The sequence below is a fragment of the Mustela putorius genome, unplaced genomic scaffold, assembly GCF_011764305.1.
Source record: "Mustela putorius furo isolate JIRA1106 unplaced genomic scaffold, ASM1176430v1.1 tig00000040_pilon_pilon_pilon, whole genome shotgun sequence".
Classification (NCBI taxonomy): Eukaryota; Metazoa; Chordata; class Mammalia; order Carnivora; family Mustelidae; genus Mustela; species Mustela putorius.
Genome location: NW_025421261.1, coordinates 4,206,979 through 4,230,375, shown reverse-complemented (window position 1 = coordinate 4,230,375; position 23,397 = coordinate 4,206,979). Strand labels below are relative to the sequence as shown.

At 46.6% G+C, this 23,397-nt stretch overlaps 1 protein-coding gene across 3 annotated transcripts in view; it reads right to left on the bottom strand.

The window, feature by feature from the left end:
* Positions 1-22,875, bottom strand: part of ENOPH1 (enolase-phosphatase 1) — a 31,368-nt gene extending 8,493 nt beyond the window's left edge. The window contains exons 1-4 of one of the 3 annotated variants that reach the window (XM_045075668.1): positions 22,587-22,874; positions 5,003-5,104; positions 3,433-3,635; positions 154-286 (exon numbers count right to left, since the gene is read on the bottom strand). In XM_045075668.1, coding sequence (XP_044931603.1) covers positions 154-286; positions 3,433-3,635; positions 5,003-5,104; positions 22,587-22,670 — 522 coding nt within the window. In that variant the 5' untranslated portion in view covers positions 22,671-22,874. Of the gene's footprint in view, positions 1-153; positions 287-3,432; positions 3,636-5,002; positions 5,105-5,494; positions 5,598-22,586 lie in introns of those variants that run through there. The other 2 variants (XM_045075763.1, XM_045075719.1) reach the window with 2 other exon arrangements.
* Positions 22,876-23,397: the final 522 nt, after the last annotated feature.

Here is a 23,397-nt window from a genome sequence, read left to right as displayed (position 1 = left end):
CTCCCCAGTGTTCCCACTTCTCTTCACCACCTGCTTGGCATATATACACACAATGATTTGGACACTGACTTGGCTTATAATCGTAGATACTCCTTTAAGATTCATTATTACATGCTTTGATAGTGTCAGAAAAACAGTAATCAGGTAACCTACCTCAAGAATGTCTCCCTCTGTAGAATGCCCAAATAGTAGCTTCTGGGCTTCTACACTCCCTGAGGAATAGATATACACCTTCATTCCAGCCTCTCTCCATTTCCGGACTGCTGGAACTACATCTTCGAAGAACCTAGAGGAAAGACCATCAAGTTCAAATGCAGGAACATGGTATCTAGCCTGATGAAAGCCAATCAAAATAGCTGTAACAAGTTTCTTTTATTTGAGCCCAAAGGGTCGCCATGAGAAGCACCTCCAGGAGACTGCAAACTCCTGCCAACCTACCAAGTCCCTGGGGTTCCAAGACCACAGCAGATTAGAAGCAACAACGTGGGTGCACAGAATAGTCTTTGACAGGCGGCCACACTAATAATAGTAAAAGTGATTACAAATAAAGGATGAAATAAAATGCTTTGTTAAATTCCCAAAGAACTCAAAAAGGTAAATAACAATTATGTAATCTTCGATGAAATTCATGACAAGAGGCGGCTATTATGTCCAGTGTGCCTTCAGAAAGCATGGAAATACCTTTAAAAAGATTTGCTCCCAAACAATTACAAGGAAAACATTTGAGAGTTCAAAGCTATTCATATGTAACCAGCTATAAAATGGAACTCTTTTCTTGAGAACTAAGAAAACCTAAACTTATAAAATATAGAAAAAAATGACATAACAAATCAGTTAAGAGACCCGCACCATGTCACGTAAGCTAATTGGCAGTGTCTAACTTTTCTGATTCCTGACATGAGTCCTGCTTCCCGGTTCTACAACTTCTTCCATACTCGGTGGTGGAATTATCACAGAAATAAGGTAGAAAGAGAAGCACAAGAACTTGGAACATGCAACCAGTCATCTTTAGCAGATTAACTGGAAAATATCAGGAAGTCTCCTACTGGATCCAACAGCTTACTAGAGGGCATGGACTGAAGGAAGGTCAACTAGTTTGAAACCAGCACCCATGACCGTGGGTTATTCTGTGCATTACGCTGCAATCACAGAGACAGGAGTTTTCCACATTGAATTTGCAGATTGTTATTGCTCCAAGTCAGGGCTTAGAGGTCTAAGGTAACTTATTTCAAGTCCTTGGTTTCATAATTAAGGAAACTTAATTATGACTAGCTCAAGCATCCTCTCTCAACTCCATCATTTAGTGTCTTACACACTGAACTAACGGATATTCCCAGACGACTGGCCTATCCTGAAATCCTAACGTGTCCTTTAAAAAGTGGGAGCCCCCCGGGGCGCCTGGCTGGCTCAGACGGTAGGAGTCAAGCATCTGACTGCAGTTTGGGTCTTGACCTCGGGGTCCGGGATTGAGCACCGGGGTCAAGATCCTCGCTCAGCAGGTCATCTGCTTCTCTCTCCCTTTGCCCTGCATGTGCTCTCTCTCAAAGAAATAAATAGAAATCTTCAAAAAATATATTAAAAAGTAGAAGAAGCCCCTTGTGAAATACACAGAGGAAGGGCAAATCGTTTGACAGGAAAAAAAAATATAGCAGCAACTCGAAGTAGTCTTGGGTCTTCTGCTGTGCATCAGGCAATGGCCTAAAATCCTTAGTGGCAGTGTCACATCAAGAATTTCTTTCAGGCACCTGGGTGGCTCAGTGGGTTAAAGCCTCTGCCTTAGGCTCAGGTCACGATCCCGGGTTCCTGGGATCCAGCCCCACATCAGGCTCTCTGCTCAGTGGGAAGCCTGCTTCCTCCTCTGCCTCTCTGCCTACTTGTGATCTCTGTCTGTCAAATAAATAAATAAAATCTTTTAAAAAAAATTAATTTCTTTTTGGGCACCCTGTGTGGCTCAGTCATTAAGCATCTGCCTTTGGCTCAGGTCATGATCCCAGAGTCCTAGAATCGAGTCCCACAACAGGCTCCCTGTTCAGCAGGGAGCCTGCTTCTCCCTCTCCCACTTCCCCTGCTTGTGCTCCCTCTCTCACTGTGTCTCTCTCTCTCTGTGTCAAATAAATAAATCTTTTTAAAAAGGGGGATTTCTTCCTTTTTTTTAAATTATGTTATGTTAGTCACCACACAGTACATTAGTTTTTTTGTGGTAAGAGTTTCTTAGCAGGTGCTGTCTGGTTCAGTCAACAGAGCAGGGGCTCTTGATCTCAGGGTTGTAAATTTGAGCCCCATGTTGGGTGTAGAGATTACTTAAAAATAAAATCTTAAAAAAAAGAAAAAGAAAGAAAGAAAGAATTCCTCAGCAATACAGGACTCCGAGTCTCCTTGGACAGGATGGCATTCAGGAACACCACAGCCCAGACTCAGGGGTGTGTGGAAGCTGCTCCCCAACACAGGACAGAGTGGCACTGCTGACAATTTGAATGACCCCAAGATGACATATAAATCCTTGACAGCATCGTTCCTTCTCCGGTAGTGCAGAAAGCAGGAAACCCGACGGCCCTGAGAACCAGCCCGACGGCACTGTCTGTTGAAGATCAAATGTGACCGAGCTCAGACACCTTTTCCTGGGAGCTGTTTTATTTTTATTTATTTTTTTTTTAAAGATTTTATTTATTTATTTGACAGAGAGAAATCACAAGTAGGCAGAGAGGCAGGCAGAGAGAGAGAGGAGGAAGCAGGCTCCCCGCTGAGCAGAGAGCCCGATGCGGGACTCGATCCCAGGACCCTGAGATCATGACCTGAGCCGAAGGCAGCGGCTTAACCACTGAGCCACCCAGGCGCCCCCTGGGAGCTGTTTTAAACTGGGATCCAAGGGTGCCTGGGTGGCTCAGTGGCTTAAGCCTCTGCCTACAGCTCAGATCATGATGTCAGGGTCCTGGGATTGAGCCCCAAGTTGGACTCTCTGCTCAGCGGGGAGCCTGCTTCCCCTTCTCTCTCTGCCTGCCTCTCTGCCTACTTGTGATCCCTCTCTGTCAAGCAAATAAATAAAATCTTTAAAAATAAATAAATAAATATATAAACTGGGATCCAAGTCCTCAACCACCATCCCACAAAGCCAGGCATGCTAACATGGGGAGCTTAGCTAGGTGGAATGCTTTATCCCTGCCTTGGAAAAAAACAAAACAAACACTTGTTTTGTTCAAATAAAAAGAGCGTTAGGCGCCTGGGCAGCTCCATCGGTTAAGCATCTGCCCTGCTCAGTGGGGAGCCCGCTTCCCCCTCTCCCTCTGCCCACCCCCCCATTCTCTTTAATAAATAAAGTCTTAAAAAAATAAAAAGAGGGTTGACTTTATCTATCTGACTAATCACACAACTAACACCGGGCAAGTCTCAGGCTTCCGGGCTGGCCAAGTGCGTGGAGCCGCGCCCAGCACGTACTCGGCCTTGACGCGCCCGGCTGCGAAGGCCGCCCTCCACATGTGGCCCTGCAGCTGCTTCAGCGCCGTGGTCTTGCGGTCCAGGGCCATCTGCCAGCACACGTTGTCCACCACGGCCTGGATCGTCCGCTGGGGGTCGTCTCCTCCGCTGCCAGACCAGGCCGGAATGGGAACAGCCCCATCCAGGTGCGAATCCTCTTCTGCCTTGAAGTCATAAACAACATGAAGTTTGTTTCTTACTTACTGTAAAAAAGATCACTTAAAATGAGGCCTGAAAACCTAGCGGACCCGCTTTCTCCAGCTATCACTGGCACCTACATTGCCACAAATTAAAGTACCTTACACTTTGGGGGCTGACAGGAATGATCCTAAAGGAAAGTGGATTAGAATGAATAAATTTGCATCCATGTTGTACGGGAGAGAGACAGCATAAAACGGTAAAATGATATCGTGAGACTCGGCGTGTTGATTCACTTACGGGATCAACAAACCAGGACATCGGTTAAATCCGACCATTTTCTCTGCACGATAATGAGTCAAGGGAAGAAACAAAGAAAATGTCCGTGAAATTCACTTGTGCCCGGGATTCAATACAAAGAAGCTAGGGAAGCAGTCTGGGGTTGGTTCTTTTTCAGTATCTTGCAGTTTTCCTCCTCTTGCCCAAAGTATCTAGCAGGTACTTAGAACAATGATGCTTTGACAAAGCATATGTCCAGGTTCTAAAGACCAACCATGTGTATATTATAACAGGGACTGAATATGTAATTTCGATAACAAGAACTAAGACAAAAGAAAGCTTAAGGGAGGGGAGTGTTTCAGACGAACCCGGAGTTACCTAGAACATTTAAGAAACCCAAATACCCAATGGCCCCGAGGGTATTATTTCCAATCCCAACTCCCAACCATTAAAACATTTCCAGAACATTCTACATTGTCTGACACAGAACACGACTAGAAAATAACTGTCAGAGTTCACCCGGCACAGTGTGTAAGATCTTTACCACTGAAGCAGTTTGAAGGAGAGAGTGAGCAGGAGCTCTACAGCACGGAATGCAGAAAGGAAAACCGACTGTAAGCTGGCCAGAGAACAGAGCAGAACAGCACAGGAGATGAAGGCTGGGCCTGGTGGGAGCGGGATGCGAGGTGTGCAGGGCTGTGTGGAGGCGAGGGCCCAGGAGGGCTATGCAGGAGGCAGGAGAGACTAGAGGCTCCCTGGGAGACGGTACTGAGAAACGTGGCAAGATGGCAAAAAACCTCTTGCACACAACCAGAAAAAGCTTACTTTTAAAAATCCATGACATTTTTAAATAATCAATTAATTTTTAAAAAATGACAGCTTTATGCAATTGAAATGGCTCCAAAGAGAGGCAACTGTGGAGACAGTAACTGCCACGATTTGGCCGTTTAATGACGTGCTTTGAGTCCTTAAGCAGGCAAGCCACCACACCGCTCACGCCCTCGGAAGCCGGGGCGCTCGTTTCCAGTGCGTTCGGAGCACATGTGAGTCTCCGGGCATCCTCAAGTCTCAGACACCTGGGAATGTGGAAGCAATGGAAGAGCGATGTCCCAACCTGTTTCCTCAAAAGACTGACGTCCTGCTGGCACTCCTCTTCTTCCCAGTGTGTCTGCAGATACTCTCTAACATTTTCTTTGATGTAAGGAAATAAAATGTCCTGGATAAACAAGTTAAAAAATAAGAATTAGCTTTAGTCATCTGCACGAGAGTAAGTTCTTCCAACAATCTCACCTCTGCTAACCGCTACCGTGGCAAGTAAGCCCCTGAAGCTTACATGGCAAACGTGAAAATTTCTGCTGGAGAAACAAAGACCAAGAAACAAATGAACTAGGTCAAGAGTCAGCCAACCATGGCCCATGGGCCAAAGCCAGTCTACTTCCTCCTTCTGTAGATGAAGAATTTTGTTTTGCTTTTGTGTCTTAAGTAAGCTCTATGCCCAGTGTGGGGCTTGAACGCCCAACCTGGAGATCAAGAGTCACATGCTCCACCGACTGAGCCAGCCAGGCGCCCCCGGAAATGAAGTGTTACTAGAAATGGCCACACTCACTTGCTTACAGCATCGGCAGCTGCCCTGGGGCCACAAATGGCAGAGTGGAATATGTGTAACCAAGATCACACGGTCTGCAAGGTCCAAGAATGTACTGGTCAGCCCTTTACAGCGAGTCTGCTGACTCACACACACCTGCTCAGAGCTGCAGTGTTCATACACACAAGCTAGCACTTGTGCACAGCTCAAATTTCGGCTGGAAGATGGTGGCCACGCAGGGTAAATGCTTAAAAAAAAATGTGATCAGCATGATTCTTTCTTGGTGGTCAGACTACCTACAAGACAGAGATGGGCAGGACAATTCAAAATTAAATACCCTGTCGGTAAGGTAAGCTGTCTTATGTCAAAATTTTTATTTACTTACAATTCAGCACGTGGATACTTTCAAATCAAATATGGCACATTCAATAATTTTTTTAGTGTCTACTAGCGGGGCATGCAAAAGGGAACTGGAAAGACACATTACACCGTGAGGTTAAGAATCTAGCGCGGGACAGGAGCACGGCAGGTGAAACCACCCCTGCGGCGTGGTGCAACGGGAGGGACAGGCCAAGGAGCAGGACGCTGTACGGATCCAGAGGCTCACGACTGAAACAGTCTTAGCAAGAACCTGTCTAAAAACCCAGCACAGGAACGTACGCCAGGAGTGTAGACCCCAAGTGTACACCTCAGCGGAGGTCTTACGGTTTAAGGGGAATTCTATAATCAAGTTGAACTCAAGAAGTCTGTTTACTTCAACTCATCCACTCCTTTATTTATTCAAGTATTCACTGAACGCCCTTTGTAATTATCAGTTCTAAAATAAATAAGTGACGGGGATACGAGGTATAGCGTAGGGAACACAGGGAAGAACTCTGGTTAGGGACGGTGATGAAGCTTGGTGTGGCGACCGTTTCCTAACGCGTGTAGAACGTCCAGCTACTATGCTGCCCGCCGGAACCAACAGGGTAGGGGAGTCAGCTGTATTCCAACAAAAAAGATAAATAAACAAACAGGGCCAAAGCATTTACCTCTCCTCACAACGCGTTACTACAATCTCACCTGCGCTAGTAGAAACACAGAAGCCCCCCCAGTCCGCTGGCTGTCGCACGGCTTCTAGTTCGTCACGATCGTCTAGAACAGAGCGCAGTGGAGCCCGGCGGACCGTCCAGCAGACTTGGCAGAACAACCTTGTTTAAGCTCAATAAAAACTCATTCCGGATCTCAAAGAAGGAAAACAAAGAGCTGAGACTGGCACTTGCTTTTTCTGCAAGAGATTCCCTTCCCAATACCGACAGAGCCCAGCTTTTCTTTCAAGACTTGGTTTCCCCGTCGTGTCCTACATGGTGCCCCTCGCCCCTTCCTTCGGGCCGGAAGGCAGGCGGGCAGCCCACTCAGAGCACTGTCGGAGGAGAGAGGAAGATGCTGGAGGTTCTGTGCACGCGCACCCAGGCCTCTCCTGGACACGCACCAAAGACTCTAACACACATGCACAAAGAGGAAAGTAAAACAAATGTTTATTGCAGTACTTGGTGTAACAAAATTGACGGGAGCAACCGAAATCTTCCCCAGTGAGAGAGAAGATAAACTCGGGTATATTCATTCCTACTCAAGAGCAGTATACAGCAGTTAAGAATCAGCACACTTAAATTATACACACGAACATAAACGCTAACACACAAATAACCCTCCTCTCCTACCACCGGAGACGTACCCGAGAGTCTCAGCTACAGCTGTAATGTTTCATTCCTTACAATCTGAAACAAAACAGTATAAAACCTAATAAGCTTCGCGGTAGGTGCGCAGTCATTAGATTAATCCATATACTTCCTTATTTAAAATGTTCCGCGGTTAAACAAGCCAGCTTTGATCCCTCACCTCTACCTGCTTCCTTCCTGGTCATCCCCCTCTAACATCCTGTTTCCCACTGTCCCCCCATTCTCGAACACCTGGAAGTTTTCCCCGGGGAACTGCTGGTTAGATTCAGGGCCTCCCCAAATCTGAAAAGCTGAAGTACGTAAAAGTTCTAAAAGTGCAGGCAGAGCTACACTCCTCTGTGCGTCACAATGCCCGATTCCCTAATCCAGCTTGACGGGTCCCAAGAACAGTTTCCGAAGAACCTTCGAAGGCCAGAGCCCAAGTCCTCCATGAAGAGTGGGGAGAAGAGAGGAGCAGCAGAGACGCGGCAGGGCACCAGGCCGGGGTCCGCCCCTGCCTCGCCCTGCTGTGTCCCCCGGCCCTCTCTGCACCTCGGTCTCCTCACCTGCTGAGCGGAAATGGTATCCCAAGCAAGGTCGCTGCAGTGATGGGAGAGAGAGAGAAGTAGACAGACAGGCAGACAGATAGACCCAGATCTTGCCACTTACATTCTCCAGCACAAACATTTAAACCGGGCAACGATCACCTTAGACCCAAACTGAGTGACAGGATGGCAGCAAAGTCCCCAGAGGATAAATCACAAGTTTGATGCACTCATGCGTTCAACTGTTACTGAGGACCCACCGAGTGCCAGAGACTGCTGGTAACAGAGTTACCAACCACAGCCTCTGACCTCAGGGGACTCAGAGAAATACAGGGTGCAAGGTCTCAAACAATTTTGAACTTTTAGGAAAAGCTTCAGAGTTCCTTATCATCTAATTTGCCTCTTCCCTCTAGACACGAAACTGCCCGCTGCACTGAGTGCACACACACGTAAGCGACGAAGGGCAGAACTTCGTACACAACACACGGGGGGATGTCAGGACTCACTGGGGAGACGTGTCAGCAGACTTGGACCTCAGTGGAGTAAGTGCTATTGCATCATATAAAGGTATATGTGGCCAAAAACTAAATCATTAAGATTTCTTCCTATTCTTTCAGCATACTTTTTGAGCAACCTATTTTATAAAATAAATAAAATGCCTTCAAATCACTTGCTTTTCAAAAAGCCGTAACTATATGAATTACATGTGCTGTGACAACATACGAGAAGGCTCTAAAAATAGATTCAGGAAAGCTAGAGCTTACTGCCCAACGCTGGCCACTCAACATTTTCAGGCTTTAAAAGTAATTCCAGAAATAACTGTGATGACAGATGTTTTAACTTCAGTCACAATCCATTTATGGGTAATTTCAGAATACTACAGTATGAAAAACATGCTGCAATAAACCTAGGGTTCTCTAAACACGTGAAATATTTTTAGTCCCCCAGGCACCTAAGGGGCTGGTCCGGCTTAGTAGTACACATAACAAAATGCCAAGGACCAAGTGAGAGTATTTCCATCGAATGCTGGAGGGGACACTACACAAGCAGCACTTCACATGACCCAGGAAGCCCAGCGGTGGCTTTCTGAAAGAGCCCCATTAAGGCTCTGTAAGGGCCACATTTCTGAAACATCTAATTAAGGAAGCTGCCTCATTAATGTTTAGGAGTCCACTATGGATTTGCTTTATGGTCAAGAGGTTGTTTTAATAAAAAGGTCATAGAATCAATAAGAATAAAACACTCTATTGTTTACTCAAGTCTCCTTTGAGGAAAATGGATAATAAAAAGGTAATGAGTAATACTTAGAGTATAGCTATTTAAAGAAACTATTTTAAAAGCCTTCCAATGGGGCGTCTGGGTGGCTCAGGTGGTTGAGTGACGGTCTTCGGCTCCGGTCGTGATCCTGGAGTCCCAGGATCAAGTCCCACACACCCACACAGCCTCTCTGCTTGGCGGGGGTCTGCTTCTCCCGCTGACCTTTCTCCTCTCATGCTCCCTCTCTCTCAAATAAATAAATAAAATCTTAAAAATAAAATAAAGTAAAATAAATAAAAGCCTTCCAATGAACCACACAGTACAACAAATGATTTAAAGTATTTCAGAACTTAAAACTTTTTCAGCCAGGGGTGCCTGGCTGGCTCAGTGGGTAGAGCACGAGACTCGTAATCTCAGGGCTGTGAACTCAAGCCCCTATTGGGCATGGAGCCTACTTGAAAATAAGGTAAGCAGCACCTGGCTCCCTGCTCAGTGGGAACTCTGCTTCTGTCCCTGCTTGTGCGCACACATGCTCACGCCCTCCCTCTCTGGCAAATAAATAAATAAAATCTTTTAAAATAAAATATTTTTAAAAAAATAAGTAAATACAACTTTTTTAGCCAGAAAATTAAACAACACAAAAGCAGTATTAGTGGACTATAATCTTTTTCTCTGGACTACTATTTTTCTACTAATCTCAGAAGATAAAAGGAAAGGAAAGTTAAGTGGCCTGACGGGTCTTAGAAACAAATTACACTCTCTAATAAGAAATGAAACAGGTTTCAAATATACAGCATAATCCCCTCCTGGGGACTATCTAATCCACAGAACAAAAATCAAGGGGAACATGGCCATTTGCAAAGGTTCTCAGTTTTTCGGTTTTGGTTTTTTATTTTTTAGATCTGGTAATTTTTTAATTTGGTAATTCTTTTTTAAATTTCTTTTCAGTGTAACAGAACTCATTATTTTTGCACCACACCCAGTGCTCCATGCAACATGTGCCCTCCATAATACCCACCACCTGGTACCCCAATCTCCCACCCCCCTGCCCTTTCAAAACCCTCAGGTTGTTTTTCAGAGTCCATAGTCTCTCATGGTTCACCTCCCCTTCCAATTTCCCTCAACTCCCTTCTCCTCTCTAACTCCCCATGTCCTCCATGCTATTTGTTATGCTCCACAAATAAGTGAAACCATATGATAATTGACTCTCTCTGCTTGACTTATTTCACTCAGCATCATCTCTTCCAGTCCCGTCCATGTTGATACAAAAGTTGGGTATTCATCCTTTCTGATGGAGGCATCATACTCCATAGTGTATATGGACCACATCTGCCTTATCCATTCGTTCGTTGAAGGGCATCTTGGTTCTTTCCACATTTTGGTGACTGTGGCCATCGCTGCTATAAACATTGGGGTACAGGTGGCCCTTCTTTTCACGACATCTGTATCTTTCATGTAAATACCCAGGAGTGCAATGGCAGGGTCATAGGGAAGTTCTATTTTTAATTTCTTGAGGAATCTCCACACTGTTCTCCAAAGAGGCTGCACCAACTTGCATTCCCACCAACAGTGTAAGAGGGTTCCCCTTTCTCCACATCCTCTCCAACACATGTTGTTTCCTGTCTTGTTAATTTTGGCCATTTTAACTGGTGTAAGGTGGTATCTCAATGTGGTTTTAATTTGAATCTCCCTGAGGGCTAGTGATGATGAACATTTTTTCATGTGTCTGATAGCCATTTGTATGTCTTCACTGGAGAAGTCTCTGTTCATGTCTTCTGCCCACTTTTTGATATGATTATCTGTTTTGTGTGTGTTTAGTTTGAGAAGTTCTTTATAGATCCTGGATATCAACCTTTTGTCTGTACTGTCATTTGCAAATAGCTTCTCCCATTCCGTGGGTTGCCTCTGTTTTGTTGACTGTTTCCTTTGCTGTGCAAAAGCTTTTGATCTTGATGAAGTCCCAAAAGTTCATTTTTGCTTTTGTTTCCTTTGCCTCTGGAGACATATCTTGAAAGAAGTTGCTGTGGCTGATATCAAAGAGATTACTGCTTATGTTCTCCTCTAGGATTCTGATGGATTCCTGTCTCAGGTTGAGGTCTTTTATCCATTTTGAGTTTATCTTTGCGTATGGTGTAAGAGAATGGTTGAGTTTCATTCTTCTACATATAGCTGTCCAATTTTCCCAGCAAAAGATTCTCTGTTTTGTTTTGTTTTGCTTATACATTTTCTGCAGTGACAGTATATAATCTCTTTTTTAATTGAGATATAATTGACATATATCAGTTTCAGGTGCACAACATAATGATTGGACAGGTACATACAATACTGCAGAATGATCATCATAATTAGCCCAATTACCATCCATCACCACACAGATTTCTTCTTGTGATGAGAACTGTTAAGATACACTTTCTTAGCAACTTTCATATATTCAGTAACAATAGCATTAACCAAAGTCACCATGCTGTACATTACATACCAGAACTTACTTATTTTATAACTGGAAGTTTGTACTTGCCTGAACACTTCCAAAGATGGGAATTAATGACTTCACAGGAGTGGTCCCTGTCATCTGTTAGACAGCTTCAGCAGCTGTGGGATTAAAACTGCTCCTTAAATATCTTTCTGAAGACCATCCTAGGAACTACAAAAGTCTGGTGCTCTCACTGCTACATAGGGCCACAGGGGCTCAGAGACTGTAATTCTGGTGTCCCTATTTTCAATGCTGTACGCAGGGATGTAACCATTCCTCTCTGAAAGCACAAGTCTTACATTTCATATGTGCATTCAAATGAATGAATAAATGCATTGCCAGATAAGAAAAAAAGTCTTCTAAATCCCATTAAGGAGATTAAACTCCTTAAAGAAAGATAAACTATAATCTAATTAATTGCAATGAATCACATCACACAAGGAAAGGTTATCATTACAAGGGGCTAATAGCTGGGATAAGATTTTAAAAATAGGCACCGGGAGAGAATACCCGTTATGGTTGGGAGTTTCAGAGAAGGAAACCTGACTGGCCTGAAGTCGTAGCCCTTAGCAGTGGAAGGGAAAGGGAAGGAGTGGATAATTGATTTTTTTATTTTTCTTAGAGAGAGAGCAAGAGCGAGCACGGAAGGTGCACAAAAAGGAAGACTCTTAAGTAGGCTCCATGCCTGGCTCAGAGCCCAGCTCAGAGCCCTCATAACCCTGAGATCATGCCTTGAGCTGAAAGAAGCTTGACTGACCGAGCCACCCAGGAGCCCTGACATCCCCTTTCTGAATCCACCTGGTGTCCCTGCAGGGTGACCCCTCTGAACCCATGAAGAAGCTGAGGTTCTAAAGGTTTCGTTGCTGATACAAAGTAAAGGCAGGACCCAGATGCAGGCCTACCAAATCCCAATGCCTGAGCTTATCCAGTTCCGCAAACGGAGGACTCTGGGGAGCACCACTCACTGCGATCACCCAACCTTCCGGGATCCTGACAGTCTCACAGAAACTTCTAATAAAGCTTTCAAATACATTTGTACTAAGAAAAATGAGACATTTCAGTTCACCTGGCAAGTCTGGAACATTTCTAATAATAGTAGTAATAACACAAGCACTGTAGTAATAGTGGGCGTGACTGCCAACATTCACTGAGCCCCTACCATTCCAGGCACATCCCTGCCCATAGCCAATCTTCAGTGACTTCATCTAATCACAAGATTTTATTTAATTATTTGACAGAGACATACAGCAAGAGAGGGAACACTAGCAGGGGGACTGGGAGAGGGAGAAACAGGCTTCCTGCAGAGCAGGGAGCCCAATTCGAGCCGGATCAGGAACCCTGGGATCCTGACCTGAGTCGAATGCAGTCATTTAACAACTGAGCCACCCAGGCGCCCCTAATCTCAAGATTTTAAATACCATCTATTGCTGATAGCTTTAGCATGGACTTTCTCCCTGACCTTACCAAGCACTCCACACCTATTCAATGAATTGATTAATGAATGGTCTTAATGAAATCATTTCAATTTGCATAAAAGCCTTATGAAACAAGGGCTATTATTCCATTTTACAGAAGCACATAAAGGTTAAGTACATTTTTTTTAAGACTTTTTATTTATTTATTTGACAGACAGAGATCACAAGTAGGCAGAGAGGCAGGCAGAGAGAGAGGAGGAAGCAGGCCCCCCGCTGAGCAGAGAGCCTGAGGCGGGGCTCCATCCCAGGACCCTGGGACCATGACCTGAACCGAAGGCAGAGGCTTTAACCCACGGAGCCACCCAGGTTAAGTACATATTAACAGACTATGGTAACAGTTTATTAATCAGATCTTTTTTTTTTTTTTTTTTTTTTTTTAGTTTGAAGTGCCAGACCCCAGAGCTTCATCATCCCGCTGCAGGGATCTAATGAGCTTAAACGAAGCTACAATGACTTAGACCCACATAAGGCCCCGCCCGGGAGTCAGCCAGCCTCTTGGACCATACCATGTGAACTGCCGAACAACGGCCTGACCCCGGGTCCTTTCCAAATTCTCACCCAGGTCCCACTGCCGTGATGACCACTAGTATCCAAACGACATGTCTTAGTCTCTCTTTACTCAACGAAGGGTGTCAACCCCACACTTTTTAGACTTCAGAAATGGAACTTGCAAGAAGGCCACATAATGAATCACTCAAAAGAAAATCAAGTTAAGGAAACCCTCATGTACACACGCAGAGGACAAAGAACCCTTTTCGGTATTAAAGACTTCTTTGGAAAGAAATCTGTGTTTCTGAAATGGAATCTTCTGCAAAGAGGTCCTGGGGCCCCATGAGGGCCCCTGAGGACAGACCCTCGTGGGGTCTCCCGGAACCTCTTCCCGGGGGATTCCATTTCAGAAACATGGCTTTCCTTCCAAAGAGGGGTGATGGAGAACCGGGTACAACAGGCTCCCAGGGCGTTGGCTTTCCCTGTCTCTGACTCCTACCTCCACCAAAACCAGTTTTGAAAATCAAGAGTTAATAAATACGAAAATCAGAAGTATTACACAAAAATAAGCTTTTACTATTAGAAAAAAAGGCTTTTTTTTTCCCTTTAGTCAAGCTGTAAGAATAGAAAATTTTAAGAATCATCAGACAAGGAAGGACTTCTCAGAGCTAAATACAGGATGTCCTTAAAAAGTTTATCTGAGGGACGCCTGGGTGGCTCAGTTGGTTGAGCAGCTGCCTTCGGCTCAGGTCATGATCCCAGGGTTCTAGGATCGAGTCCCACATCGGGCTCCTTGCTGGGCAGGGAGCCTGCTCTCCCTCTGCCTCTGCCTGCCTCTCTGTCTGCCTGTGCTCACTCGCTCTCTCTCCCTCGGTCTCTGACAAATAAATAAATAAAAATAAATAAAAAGTTTATCTGAGCAAAACAAAACAAAACAACAACAAAGAAAACAAGCTTATCTGAGCAAGACAGAGGCCTACTACATATACTTAAAAAGTTAAGGTTATATAACTGATGTCTTTTGGGGAGTAGATTGGACATTTTTTTCAATAATCTCAATTACTGTATGCAGAGGAAAAAATCAAAAGGAATGTTCACCAAATTCTTACTGGTCATCTCTGGGTGACAGAAACAAAAGGAGACATTCAGTCTCTATTATATTCTTCTATAATGTTTGCAATTTATAACAAGCATGAATTATTCTGAGGAAAAATCTGGGGGGGGTGGCCGAGGAACCACTTTCTTCTATCCACAAAGTAACAGATACAAGTTTCCATTCAATGATATATTTAGCTTTTTAACTTAATTTTAATTGTGAATAAATTTTCTATGTCTCATGATTTTTTTTTAAGTAAACTCTACCACCAACATGGGGCTCAAACTCACGATCCCGAGATCAAGAGTTGCACGCTCCTCCAACTAAGCCAGCCAGGCACCCCTTTTTTCATAGATTTTAATGTCCATTTTTACCTGATTTCTTCCTTTGGACTTCTAGGTTTAGAAACGCTGCATCAATGAAAATCCATGTCACTCTGGAAACACTTCGGCTAAAGTGCATGTTGTTCAGACACGATAAAGTAGCGCCTTGAGGAAACCTGGAATCGCACAGATCGCAGAGGCCATCCTGAACCTCAGCCCAGCCTGTGCCCATTCTGGAAAGCACCATAGAGCACCATCAATAAGCACTGGCTGAATGCCTTGGTCCTGAATTCCTATGTTTTAGATCATACTGGGTCCCAATTAATTCGTATGCACAAAGTTAAACTACATACTTATAGGCCATTATCCTAATAACCTACCAGGCTTCCCATCTTATATGGAAATTAAACAGTTGCTATTAAAATTTAAAAATGGGGCACCTGAGAGGTGCAGTTGGTTAAGCATCTGCCTTCAGCTCAGGTCATGATCTCAGAGTCCCGGGATGGAGCCCTGTGTCGGGCTCCCTGTTCAGCAGGAAGCCTGCTTCTCCCTGTGCCCTCTCCCCAGTCGTGCTCTCTCTCTCTCAAATAAAATCTTTAAAAAAAAAATTAAATAATTTTTTAAAAAATTAAAAAAGGCTTCAGTTTCTGTCCACAAGGAGCTCTCAGTAGTGCTGGAAGACAGGACACAATTACAACCCCAAAGGCAGCAGGTGCCGCAGTGGCAAATGCACAGACCCGCAGCAAGGGGAGAGGACTCGAAAACTCCTGCTCAAAGTCCGCTGAGAGCAGAAGCAAGTCTTAGCTCTGCCTGCCCACAGCCCAGCCCAGTAAACAATGTTTATACGTAACGAGTGCATGGAACCAACCTGCACTTGGAGGGACAAAAATGATTACCTTCCAAGCTGGAGGAACAGGACAGCATCAAAGAGCATGGCCTGGACGGGCACGTTCAGCTGTATAGAGGGCAACAGAAGAAAGGGATAGGGCACTGGAAATCCCTGCTCACTCAAGTTCAGGAGCTAAATCTTTGTAGCCCACAGGAAAACACACAGCAGTTCCACGATGCAAAGACATCGCCTTCCTTACCAGGTTCCATGAGGGTGAGGTCTAGGTCTTAAGGACTATGGGTCCCTAGCAGAACCTGGCATGATAGGTGTTCATATAAATGTGACAGAAGGAAGGAAGGATCACGCAAGTGCTAGGACACAGAAGGTTCCAGAGTAAGAGACCTGACGTTCAGGCCAGTGGAGCTTTCCATCCACCTGGTATACTCAGACCCAATACAGTGACTCTCCAAGGGCTCTTCCCTTTGTTTCTCCCTGAAAAACAAAGCCCCACCACATACCACACTGGGTCTATCTCCCCTCGGGAAACAGTACTAAGCAATGGGGCGGTCTGGGGGAATGGGAAGCAAACCCACAGGTACTTATCAAGACAGTCTTGCCATTCCAAAGCTTCCGCAGATTCTTTGAGATTAGACACGTTCTGGGTCTCATTTTTACCATGTTTTTGACGAGGGCCACAAGAGCAGAGGTGGAAGGAATCATGGTGGGAAACCGCAGAGCAAGTGGCTTTCACTAAAGGTCAGGTCCCCTCTTCCTGACTCTTCACAAGCACTGTCGGTATTCGTCTGGTTCTTCCGCGTTATAATCAGTGTTTCCATGGAGCTTTGCCATCTTCAAAGGCTTCTGCATTCCACTTCATTTAAGCTTCATCACCGCCATAAGCACAGCAGATCCTAGAACCTCATTCTTGCAGGTGAAAAAGCCTAATAAGTTCATAGCGTGAACGAAGACCAGAAACATGACGCAGCTGCAGTTACTGGGGTCAAGAATAAGCAGCACAGGTAGAAGGAAAGTTCTAGTTCACTGTACCTTGACAGTTGTCTTCTAGCAGTTTCCTACTGAGGGCAGAATGGGCATCACATACCTCTCAGTGCTGAAAACATTAGAAGCAATACTTATCAAACAGATGTTTCACTGAAGCTGGGATATACTATCAGACAACACAGCTCTCTTCCGAGAAACACCATAAAATTAACACAGCAGTTTTCGTGAGAAAGAAATGTCAACTTCGGGGCACCTGGGTGGCTCAGTGGGTTAAAGCTTCTGCCTTATGGCTCCAGTCATGATCTGAAGGTCCTGGGATTGAGCCCCGCATCGGGCTCTCTGCTCAGCAGGGAGCCTGCTTCCCTCTCTCTCTCTCTCTGCCTGCCTCTCTGTCTACTTGTGATCTGTGTGTCAAATGAATAAGAAAGAAGTGGTATATATACACATTGGAACACTATGCAGCCATCAACCTGCCCCCCTGCCGAAATCTTGCTATTTGCAGCAACGTGAATGGAACTAGAGGGTATTATGTTAAGCAAAACAAGTCAGTCAGAGAAAGACATTATCAAATGATCTCTCTGAGATGAGGAATTTGAGAGGAAGGATGGAGGGTTGTGGGGGGAAGGGAGGGAAAAATAAAACAAGATGGGCTCAGGAGATAAACCATAAGAGACCTTAATCTCAGGAAACAAACTGAGGGTTGCTGGGGGGAGGCAGGTAGGGAGAGGGTGGTGGGGTTATGGACACTGGGGAGGGTATGTGCTACGGTGAGTGCTGTGAAGTGTGTAAACCTGGCGATTCACAGACCTGTACCCCTGAAACAAATAATATATTATATGTTAATAAAATAAAATAAGCAGAAATTAAAATTTTTATCATTTTGATTTTCAATTAAATGGGTATCTGCTACTTCAAATAAATATTATTTACAAGATCAAGAATTCGTGTTTAATTCATATTTTCTAACTTAGAAAGTTTAGTTTGAGATCTTTTCTTCCCTTCAGTCTAAATCAAAACCTTGCCAAATATCTCATTCTCTAAAAGTCCAGCCCCTAAGTGCTGCCTTTACCAACCTCCATACCAACACAATCTTAAAAAAAAAAAAATCTGCCACATCTTAAGATTGCATCCAACACCATTAATGACAAATTTCAAAACAAAAGTGGACCCATTATAAATTCTAATTCCTATGCAGCCTAGAACTATAAAGGATCTGCTAGAAATATGTGTACTCGTCAAGTATGGTAAAGGGGAAAATTTCCCCACTCTCAGATATCCATATCCTAAAGCCCAAAACCTGTGAATGTTACTTTATATGGCAAAGGTACTGTAGGCATGATTAAATTAAGGATCAAGATAGGAAGATTATCCTTGGATTATGTGGTTGCGTCTGATATAATCACAAGGGTCCTTAAAGGTCAAAAGAAGTAGGAAACTCAGAGAGTGATCTGAAGATGCTATGCAGCCGGCTCTGAAGACAGAGCAAAGGCCCATGAACCAGGAAATGTGGGCAGCCTCTAGAAAGTAGGAAAGGCAGGGCAATTTTTCTGCAACCCTGTCAACACCCTGATTTTAACTCCGTGAGATCCATTTCAGAGCAGTCCCTCCAGAAGTGTGTAACATGATAAATCTGGATTGTCTTAAACCACTAAGTTTGTGGAAATTTGGTTGCAGCAACCACAAGACACAACACAACAGGTTTAGTAAAGCGCGATTCACTGCCCATCTGCCAGACCATTCCAAAGGCTTATCACGCAGGTGCCAACTATACACACACACTCAATTACACATTTAAACCAACTATCTAGGTGGTCCTGTAAGTACACGGAACTCCTTGCTAATGTTCTATTCGTCCTTTAAGAATGACGGTGTAGGGCACCTGGGTGGCTCAGTGGCTTAAGCCTCTGACTTTGGCTCAGGTCATGATCTCAAGGTCCTGGGATAGAGGCCCGCATCGGGCTCTCTGCTCAGCAGGGAGCCTGCTTCACAGCCCCCCCCCACACTTGTGATCTGTCTGTCAAATAAATAAATAAATAAGAACGAATGGTGCTTTCACTTTACACTTGAGTTCTGGCAGTGATTTGCTAAAGTTGGGAAATGGCCACTGGCGTAATGCTCTGTCGTCTATCCACCATGCTTATGCATCACGCTGTTCTCTCGTCAGGGCCGTACTGACCCCTAACAGTTCACTTAACCTCTGAGAGGCTGGGGCTCTGTTAACGTGGACAGACCTCCTTAGTGCATCTATACTCTCTCGCTCCACCTACTTTACCGGGCCAGATGAGCTCTGAGCGAAGAGCAGCGCTCACAGGCCTACACACAGGTGTAACTTCCAATCTGCAAGAAGACTAAACACTTGAGAGTGTGGAACATGGAGCATCACTGGGCACCTGTGACAAATTCCACACCCCGTTCCACGCCAGGCCTTCTGACTCCGAAACTTCGATTTAGCAAGAACCCGATATGATCCGTATACACATTCAAGTCTGAGCAGCACAGACACAAAGAACCTTTGGCTAGGGGACCCACCATGCCCCACTTAATATATTTTAGGGGCAAAAATCCCAATCAGATCCATATTTTCAGTTAATGGGATCTTCTCAATTATTACCAAGATTATTACCAAGTATTCCTAAGGCATAAATGAGAAACGTCTCCTGCCCACCTCCTCTAACAAGATTTATTGGGATGGTAGATGAAATATTGATGCAAACATATTCATTCATTTCACAAAGTTTTTTTAAGGGCTAAGCACCCGTTAAATGTCCTCAGCAGCCTGATGAGGTAGATATCCCCACACTACAGCTGAGGAAATATGTACCTTATTCAGAGACACTAACTAACTTACCATAAAACACAGAGGAGCCAGAATGCTCATCCTGCCCTGTACGGCATCCAAGCCCACAGGGTGACGACTCTACACTACCCATCTCGTTACCTGCGGATTCCGTACTTGCAAATTCTCCTACTCAAATTTATTTGTAACCCCAAAATCGAAATATGCCACACTTTCCTGATCATTTAAAAATAAGGACATGCGCATGGTGGCAAACATCTGCAAACACTTCACTGTACCCATGGAACAAGCACTGTGGTTTCCACCTTAGAGGTAAAGTGTAATAATATAAAGAATAGAAGTTTTGGAGCCAGAAAATTTGGGTTCAAATCCAGACATACCATTCAATTTTTAAGAATCTTAGTTTCCTATGAGTAAAATGTGGACAGTGCACACACCTCGCAGAGGTTTTGAGGATGAGTCAAGTATACAAGTGGCACGTGTGTGGTACTCGATGTCTGTTTCCACAAGAAGCAGAGCTGTATGTTCCACATACCTAACGTAGCTAATAAAGTCCAAAGTAGAACAAACATGTCCAATTTCCACCTCCATGCTCAGAGGTTCACGAAGGGTATGATTTAGCATCTCTTTTAAAAGGTTTAAAAGATCAGTCCTTGACATACTCTGCTACAAAGTGTTTTGTTCAAGTAAAATTTGTGAAATGTCACTCTCTTGAAGACTCATGAAGCACATATGTGAGTGTATGTGCATGATATAAAGGCTCTGAGAACTGTGTAATAAAGAAACCAGGTAAATATTTTCCAAAAGTGCATTTAATAATGGAATCCATTTTGCAGAATTACTATAAATATCCACCAGACTTCTGAATATACTTTTGGAAATACTAATTTTGATATACTAATGTATACCAAATAAATTATAGCTTATTAGATTATAACAGACTGAAAAGTAATGTGAATAAAGTAACAATGGAATACAGGACAAAGCACAAGAAAATATCCTTTAAACAAAGTCCCTGAAATGTGCACTGGGTGTTATAGGCAACTGATGAATCACTAAACTCTATCCTGAAAGTAATCATACACTAACTTGAATTTAAATTTAAAAAAAATACATTTTAAAAAATAAACAATCCCCCCCCCCCGCCCCGAAATCATTTTTTCCAGCCTGCCTGGACTCTACCCAGTGTCAAACTTTAAAAAAAAAAAAAAAAAAAGTCTATTTAGGCCATGAAGGCATTTTAACTTTCAGAGAAATGTCAAAGTAAGTCTACCATAAACAAAGATTTCAAGAAGTAGCTCATGTCATCTGGCAAAAGACAGGATTGGGTGGCAAGTGGGGAGTGGAGAGGTGGTGGGTATGGCACCCATGTTTTTGTTGTTGTTTTAAAGATTTTGTTTATTTATTTGACAGACAGAGATCTCAAGTAGGCAGAGCAGCAGGCAGAGAGAGGAGGAAGCGGGCTCCCTGCTAAGCAGAGAGCCCGATGTGCCCCACGACCGGGGTTCATGACCTGAGCCAAAGGCAGAGGCTTCAACCCACTGAGCCACCCAGGCGCCCTCACCCATGTTTTGTTACAGAACTGATTTGCAGGACACCTGGGTGGCTCAGTGGGTTAAGCTTCTGCCCCTGCTCAGGTCATGATCCCAGCGTTCCGGGATCAAGCCTGGAATCGTGCTCTCTGCTCCGCAAGGAGCCTGCTTCCTCCTCTCTCTCTGCCTGCCTCTCTGCCTGCTTGGGATCTCTGTCAAATAAATAAATAAAATCTTTAAAAATAATTAAAATCTTTAAAAAAAAACAACACTGATTTTCACGAGATATCCTAGTCCCTAACCAACTTTTCAAGAATGGTACATAATCTTGTGTTGCATCACCATCTCTCCTGTCATTATCCCTGGTAGAGTTCATAACGTGTGAACTATATAACCCACAAAGATGAGGAATCCTTTTTTCCTGAAAAGTCTGAGAAAGTGGTTATTTTGTTAGTTGTGAAGAAAAAAACAGTCAACTCTATTACCAACATGTGGGGTCAATTCTGAATATTTCTGCAGGTCTCTGGTGTAATTAAAAACTAGAAAAAAAGGTCAACCTAGGGACGCCTGGGTGGCTCAGCGGGTTAAGCCTCTGCCTTGGGCTCAGGTCACGACGCAGGGTCCCGGGATCGAGCCCCGGGCTTCCTGCAGAACTTCCCTGCTTCCCCTCGCTGTGTCCCCCTCTCTGCCTACTCGTGATTTCTGTCAAATAAATAAATAAAATCTTTAAAAAAAGGAAAAAAAGGTCAAACTAGATTTCTTAAGATCTTGTGCTAAGACGGTATTGTAATTCTCCTAAAAACTCCTAAGTGGTTATTACACCGCAGTCCTGAAAGCGTACACTGCCTTTACGTAACGATTCCCGGTCAACGTTGGAAGGAAGTCCGACCGCTCAGCTTGTTCCTGCGCTGCAGACACTCCTGTGCGGTGCGAACCCTCTGGTAACGCCTCCGTTCACCCCCAGACGTCGAACAAAGCGAGGACGAGGCCCAAGGAATTCCTTCTAAAGTACAGGAGTGTTTGACAGTCGTTGACCAACCCAGGGCTCGTCGAGGCCCCGAAGGAGCAGCGGACACTGTCTGGTCCGCGGCGACGCGCCGGGATGCGGGCTTCGGGGCAGAAAGAGGCTCCAGCGGCCGCGGCTTGCGGGGACACCGCCCGCAGCGCAGGCAGGTTCGCGAACGCGGCGCCGCGGCCGGCGACCCGGGCGGCGCGGCTCGGCCGCGACCGGCAGCGGCGGGAGGAGCCCCCCGCCCCGGACCCCGGCGCGGCCCGCAACGCCGTCGGGACGGTCCGGCCCACGTTCCGCGCGACGGGAAGCCCCAGCAGCGCTCGGTCGCGGCGCCCGCCGGGCCAGGCCCAACCCGGGGCCCCCCGCGTCCCCCTCCGCACGCGCGGGTCCGCCTCCGCCCTCCCCACCCCCCGCACGAAGCCGGGGCAGGGGCGCGGGAGGACGCGTCCCGCACCCCGCCGCCGCCCTCCTGCCGCCCGCGCCGCGGGGCCCAGCCGCGCCTCCCGCCTCCGGCCGAGTCCGCGAGACTCAGACGCGCCTCCGCCGGCCCTCGGGGAACCGCGGCCGCGCTCCCTTCCGCCCTCACCTTCACGAAAGCAATCGGGGTCGTGGTACCTTCGACGTCCAACAGGATCACGCTGACCTCGGCGGGCACGGGCAGCACCACCATCGCCCCCGCGCACGCGCCCACCCGCCTCGGCCCGCAAGCGAGCGCGGAGGGCGGCGCCCCGGGCTTCCCACGGCGCCGCGAGAGCGTCCACCCGCAGCCGCGTGCGGCCGAGCCCGAGGAACGCCGCCGCCCCCGCGCCCCGGCGGTGGCAGAGCCCGCAGCCCCGGCGCCCGCACCGCCCAGCTGCCGAGGCCCAGGCCGAGACCACGTGGGCCGGGAGGGGGCGGTCCCGGCGGGGGGCGGGGGCGGGGGGCGGGGCAGGGGCGTCGACGCCGATTGGCCGCCGGGGAGCCGCGAGCGCGATCCGTCCACAGGGGCCTCGCGTGGGCGGGAACAAAGCAGCGAGCGCGGGAGCCGGGGGCGCGGGGGCGCGCGCGCTCGCCGCAGACGGGTAGCGCGAGCGGGAGCGGCCCGGGGCACGTGCAGACGGGAGCCCCGCGAGTGGCGCGCCGGGGATGTGAGTGCCCCTTGCCCTCCACGGCAGCCGGCCCCTTCCCGCCCACTGCCGCCGCCGGCGCAGCTTCACAGTAGCCGGGGCGGGCTCGCGCCCCTCCCCCCGGCGGCGCCCGCAGCAGAGGCCGTGCGGGACCGGCCCGCCGTGCTGCGTCCGCCCCGGCTCCGGCCGCGCGCAGGGGGCCCCGCCGCGCCTCCCCGGCCCGCGCGCCTGCGGCGGTAGCGGAAGAGGCCGCCGCGCCGCGGTCCGGAGGGGCCCCGCGCGCCCGCCCGC